General features: G+C 35.3%; 1 protein-coding gene across 1 annotated transcript in view; it reads left to right on the top strand.

Annotated features, from left to right (window-relative positions):
- LOC109827516 (peroxisome biogenesis protein 22-like) overlaps positions 1–6,926 on the top strand; it is a 10,385-nt gene that overhangs the window by 693 nt on the left and 2,766 nt on the right. The window contains exons 4-5 of the mRNA XM_020394529.1: positions 6,744–6,800; positions 6,872–6,924. Of these exons, the coding sequence (XP_020250118.1) occupies positions 6,744–6,800; positions 6,872–6,924 (110 nt within the window). The remainder of the gene's footprint in view (positions 1–6,743; positions 6,801–6,871; positions 6,925–6,926) is intronic.

Here is a 6,926-nt window from a genome sequence, read left to right as displayed (position 1 = left end):
GTCTTCATTCCACCTGAGTTGCTTTACAAAGAAAATATACACCCCACAACTCTTAAGAGGGAAAATCGGATAATTGGATAGCTGTGTAGTTGTACAGCTTTTCATTGAAACATTATTATGTTGGCCTTGTACCCAATAACTCCTCAATGCTCTCTGCTTGTACCTAATAACTCCTCAATGCTCTCTTAAAGGGCGTGTTTGGATTTCAATGGGGTTAAGGGAAGTTAAGGGAAACTAGGTGAGAGAAGAGAAGGGAAGGGAAGGGAGTTCTCTTCCCCTTGGTTACAACCCAATTTGGGGGGTAACAAATTTTATACTATTAAGGGGTGAACTAAGGGGAACTAGGGTGAATAACTTCACCTTCTAAATGTTCCCAAACGAGGTGAATGGTTCCCCTAACTTCCCTTCTCCCTTATTCCCCTCAATCCAAACAATAGGATTTTAAAATACTTAGGCCACGTTTGTTTTTCTGAAAAGTGAGTGTTCTATTGTAAAATAGTCTGGACCCACCTCTTTAGTCTGTGTTTGTTGTTTAATCCGGGCCATATTATATTTCAGTAGGGGCTACTTAATACCCAACAAGGAGACTAAGCTAATCCAACTTCATCCCGACCTTTACAAACCAAGTATTAATCACCTGGGGGATTAATATTTTTGACAAAGAAGCCCACATCCTTTTAGTTATATAGACTTTTTCCTGAGTCTGCTCTCTTTTTTTTGGGCAAATTATTATTGCAGAATATATTTCTGTGAAATATTTGTTTGCTGGTATGTCTTTCTACCATTTTTATTTCTATCACACAGATCACACAGAGCACAAAAAGAAGAACAAAAAGAAAAGGAAATTTGATTGTTGTGAAATGAATCAAACGCTGATCGAGGCAATTAATTCGAGTGGGCGAGCTTTTATGACTCAACAATTGTGGACGGGGAGTGTGTGGGATGTGCGACATGTGGAGGCAACTTGGAAATCATTTTTAAATAATATATGATATGGTCAAGAATGCTAGTAACAACACTTAATGAATAGTACCTTTTTCAATATTTCGTCGTAAATTGTGGTAAGGAAATATGTACCATAATATTTTTAAAACTATTCAAGTGAATTTTGACTTTTTGGACAACGTCATGTCTAAATTTTGAATTTTTTTTTCAAATAGGTACATTAATGTGATATTAGTTGATTTGAGGGCAAAAAGGTCTTTCTAGTTATGATATTAGACCAAACGGTCATAATCCTACTAAAAACAAACACTAGGTTTGGTATGGACTATTTTAAGTTAGTCTAAATGTTGGTCAGTGTGAAAATGAACACTGGATTGGACTAAAATAGTCTTAGGATGGTACAGTCTTAGTACTGTAGTCCGGAGAGTACAATACCTGTATGGGGACAAAAAGCAAACGTGGCCTTAACACTTAAGTACATCATCTTTCATTAACACTTAAATAGATAAGTTGTGGATCACAAGCTCCATGAAGAGGTGGCGGTTTATAATTGGCTGTCAACCCAACTTTAACATGGCAAATTGGTGCCAAATTCCTTTGCAAAGGAATCTATAGGCACCAGACTACCAAAGCACCTCAATGTAATGAGCTGTTTGTATGTTTTGTGTAAATGTCGGTATTTATGACACCCCATGGAAAGTGGTTGTCCACCTCACCATTTTCCATTTGGGCTTTTACATTGTTTGATTTGGATTTCTTGTGAATCCTAAAATGATACTAAAACCCTTATTTGGATTGGATGATGCAACCTTGAAAAGTGATAGTATGTGGACTTTATTCAAGAGATTCATTACCCATGGGTAAAATTACCTCCATAAAACACAAAAAAGATCTAACAACTCAATTTATCTCTCAGCTAGTATCCTAAAATAAGAATTTTCTATCATAAAGCAAAAGATAATATATATTTCTAAAAAAAGTTAAACTTAGGCAAAAGTTCATAGCGTTACTCTCCATTATGTTATAAAACAACTACATATCAAACTTCATACTTTGTATACAAATCAAATAGAGCATATATCAAAATCAATAATTTGTTGCTCAATTCTCTGATTTAAAAAAAAAATCTCTGATCAAAGGAATATGCATTAGCCATCAAATGATTTCACAAATAACATCAATTCTCAAGTGAATTCATTAAATAAAACACCCATCCCTACAACAAACTAAGCATAAATCTTAAAGTCAAAGAGAATTTTTTTTGCTAGGCAAGCATTGTCTCCAATAGCTGCTTTAAAGTTTATAGCATTACATTTTCTGCAGCAAAAAACTATAGCGTTAATCAAGTAAAAAGTAAACTTCAAACATATACAAGTCAAATATGTCAAGTACCAGAATCAATAATTTGCGGGTTTTTTGCTAACCAATGAAAAAGTCATTAACCAGCAACATGGTAATATAAAGCCTCATAATTGAGCATATGTCTTCATAAATATAACTACACATTAAACTTCACAATCACACAAATCTAACGTATCAAATCTCAAAATCATTAGTTGAGTCTTTCCATTGAACTAAACAACCATGTTGAAAAACAAATTGAGCATAAGTTCTCGAACTAAACAGAATCAAAAACAAAAATCTAGTACAATTACATCTTGCCGGTTGCCACCTCGACTTAGCAGACAACTGATCAGGCCTCATATTTTTCAAGCATCGAAAACCCTCAGGCAAGAACTCATAATCCCTAGAATCCTATAGAGGATAATTTGCATCCTAAACCCACTCCCCTTCGGACAAATCACAATCTTATTCTCAATAACATCCGAGCACTGACAAATTCGATAGTGGCATTGGAGGAGAGGGATTGGACGAATTCGATACCGGCATTGAAGGAGGAGGAGGGAAGAGAGTGGTGATAGATGCCAGTGAACTCCATCATACATTTTGTTTGGGGATTATAGAGCTGCGATGGAGAAGAAGAAGAAGAGACAGAAGGGAGAGAAGGAGGTAACCCTAAAAATATAGGTGTGAATTTGTTGGGAAAAATTAATTTTTTAATTAATTAGTCTGACACATTTCAGCTTTACAGTCAAATCGCTCTGTTTTGGATGGAGTTGGGTTTACATTGACACATCAGCTTCTTGGTGGACAAGTCAGCATTTTACCATGCTCCTAACATTGCAAACAAACAACAACAAACTCAGAAGGCTGCACCGCCATTTTACCTTTAAAAAAAGCAACCAAAGAGCCCCTCAATGCCATAGGGCTAGTCTTACCATATTGGGTCATGGATTTATGAATTTATCAGACTCGCCTAGGCTTTGACCTTGTCCTCTTGGGTGAGGAGCAAAATTTGGAATATTAAAGTTGATTAGTAATAGGAGGGAGGGGCAAATGTGGGGTGGGAAGGACAAAAATCAATATAAGGTGGGTTGGTATAATTGCTCTTTTTAGGGGAGCTTCTTTAACTAACTCCTCAAGAATTCAAATTGACTATGATTCTAACCTTCTATTTCTACTTTTAAGTCTTTTTTGCTATATACTGACAATTCTATGGTGATAGCACCTAACTATTTGTTTTACTAATATAACAACCGCTGACACATGTAACTAGCATGATTGTTATACTAGCACAATTTGGTATTAGGATTACTACATAGAACTGTTAGTTGCTATGACTAGCAATGAAGGACTTGTATAATATCTGCTCCTCGTCTTTTAGCATAACAATCTCTTTTGTCTTTAAGTGAGTTTTAATTTTAAATTATGAATTTTCCATCTTTTGAACTGATTGCATGTTTAGTGGTCATTTTATCCATATGGTTGGGGTTTGATCTTGCACTTGTATGTCATTGGTAGATAGGCAAAGGAAAGCTTGATCTTACTGGTCAAGCACTTCAGTTGTACTACTAAGGAGTAAGGAATTATCCATTCTCCAACTAGCAACTAGTAATACTTGTTACTTGTTAGACAAAAACATTATGACAAGAGGCATATGTAGTAATTTTGCATGTTATTGAGTGAACGTGAGGAGAAAGTTCAGGCCTTGGACTTGTTACTTAGCTTTATTTACTAAATACTATGTCTTCAAAGCATGCATCTTCGAGTCACAACTATGTTGTGTGAACGCATATCAATAAAAAGAAAAATGTTATAGTGTTTGCATATGTATGCCTAACCTATAGGTCCAGGTCCACATCTCAATTTTGGAAGGCATGAGCCTAAGGTTTTAAATATCGGTTATAGAAGATTTATCGGACAGTCAAAATCCATACTGGATAGTGGATATCGGGGGTAAATAGTATTTATCAGAATGACATTACCGGATGGTGATATACATAATATAATATTCTAAAATATAATCTAACCATATTTAATAAAATATAAGCATACCAAAATGTAAATAATTATGTTTAGGATCACTGACCAATGGTACAAACTCGGGTCGAGTAGGGTTTAAAATGCATTGACTAGGTGCCTGTTGCCTGAAGTCAAAACGCAAATCAAAGACAAATAATTTTGATTTTTGGGCTGACAATATCGGCCGATAACTCACTTTATCGTCGTATTTTCAGCGATAAACATCTAAAAACGATAACCGATTTAGAATCGAACTTATCATAGCGGAAGGCCCCCAAAATTGATAAATCGCCAATAATATCGTTTTATCGGCCGATATTTAAAACATTGCATGAGCCTAGCTTCTCCAAAAGATGGGCTTATAAGTCACTTTTGTGGCTTATAAGCCATTGAGACATGTTTGATTACCAGCTTATTTTGGTTTATAAGTCCAAAAAAATACGCTGCTTTAACCCAAAAGATGGGCTTATAAGTCACTTTTGTGGCTTATAAGCCATTGAGACATGTTTGATAACCAGCTTATTTTGGTTTATAAGTCTAAAAAATAAGCTGCTTTAACCCAACTTATTTTTTGGTGGCTTATAAGGCACATAGTTTGATCAGACAATTGACCAAGTTACCCCTCAACATTTAAGATATTCCAAAGCATATTCCTCTATCTCCAACCTCATTACTTTAGAGTCAAATCTTTTTTGGTCATTTTGACAACCATGATGGATTATAATCCATCCATTGCTAAACACTCTCCTATTGAATGCGGCTTATAATCCACTGTTTTAACGTAACACTTTTGCTTATAATCCACTATTTTAACCAAACACTTTTGCTTATAATCCACTTGGCTTATTATAAGCCAAGTGGATTATAAGCCAAGTTCCCAAACATGCCCTTGAATTACGATGTTGTGGGTACCTGCCTACACTAGACTTCATACAAGAAACTCTGAAGCTTACGTGGAAGTTTAAAGTTTTGACACAATAAACTCTAATTTAAGAGGATCTTGCTAATTAAATATAACTTGTCAGGACCATTAGCTTAATGATGAGGGCTAGGGTAGAAGTATTAGAAGCTAGATTGCATTTGTACGGGTACTGGTACGAGTGCGGGTACGTGACACGACAAATTTGTAAAAGGTAGGGCACGAGGACAAGACTATATATATGCATGTTACGTAAAGTTATATGTATTGAAATTAATTTGTAAAAGGTAGGGTACGGGGACAAAGACTATATATATGCATGTTACGTATAGTTATATGTATTGAAATTAATAATTTACATAAGATCTATATTATTTTTTCATTTACATAAGCTCAATACTATGTAGCACGGACACAGATCCGACACGACCATCCGACACGCCGACACGAGGCAAATCCTAAAAAATACATAGGATACGTGTGTTCGACACGTGTGTCCGACACGGACACGACACGACACGGCTTCATGCTATGCGTGTCCGTGCTTCATAGGCTCAATATATAAGAAATAGATGTGAAGTATAGAATATACATTCAAGAAGTGTATGAGGAGTGTTTTAAATTAAAACATGTCTTATATAATTGAGTATAGGCCGAATAAATATATTCATGTATTCAAGAAGTGTCCAAGAGGTTTGGGTACGGTGCAGGTATGTGTTGGGTATGAGTACAGGTATGGCTTCATAATAGTACCAAGGTAATGTGGATTAGAAGTCTGTATGATTCTTGGCTGAAGCAATAATTTTCTTTTCCCTAGTCAATATATTAAATAATTTAATTTCTTTAGCAGATAATTAATTTTAGGCCTATATAAGGATCATTATTTTTTGGGATAAGTGTGGATACCTCCCCGCTCCCCAAAAAAAGTATCGCCCAATTGTAGATAGACCCCCTATAGTTCTATTTGTGCGGATAGACCTCTTGTGATTTTTTTTGGCTCTTAAAGGAGTCAAAAGAGTTTTTAGGACACGGATAGACCCCTTGTAACTAATACTATTAGTGAGGATAGACCTCAAATTGCTAACTTTTCGAAAAGGTTCACTGAGGGGTTTATCTGCACTTGGGCAAATATTGTAGGGGTTTATTTGCACAAATAGAACTACAAGGGGTCTACCCGCAACTAGGCGATAATATAGGGGTCTATTCGCAATTAAGCCCTATTTTTTATTACGAGTATTTTTTTTTCCTACTAAATTTATGTTTTCTTTTACTTGTATATCCAAACTTGTTTTATTTCCTTACACATGGTCGAAAAAAATAATCATTTGTTGGTTACGCCACAAAAAAATATAACCAATAATGGAACCCATTTTATTTGGGAATATAGGGAGACATCTTATTCTTTCCTATACTTCAGCATGTGCATTACATGAAGTATTGTTATGTATCATTATCATCATATAATAGCAAAGTTCTTAGTCCATGTCATGATTTATATTCTCATATGCTTACACAGATGACCATTCAGCTCCTTGGCGTGATTCTAGAGGAGAGTACTCCTCAGGAGCTTCAGGTATATAACTAAATGCCTCTTCAAAGTCTCTTATGATACTGACTTAAAAAAAATAATCGTTACTTTTGCAGAAACAAGCTACTATTAGGCCTTCTGTTTTGGAAGTTCTTTTGGAGATCTCCAAAA

The sequence above is a fragment of the Asparagus officinalis genome, unplaced genomic scaffold, assembly GCF_001876935.1.
Source record: "Asparagus officinalis unplaced genomic scaffold, Aspof.V1 AsparagusV1_Un275, whole genome shotgun sequence".
In the NCBI taxonomy this organism is placed as follows: Eukaryota; Viridiplantae; Streptophyta; class Magnoliopsida; order Asparagales; family Asparagaceae; genus Asparagus; species Asparagus officinalis.
Note: the sequence above shows the minus strand (reverse complement) of the source record. Positions and strands in the feature narration are given on the sequence as shown.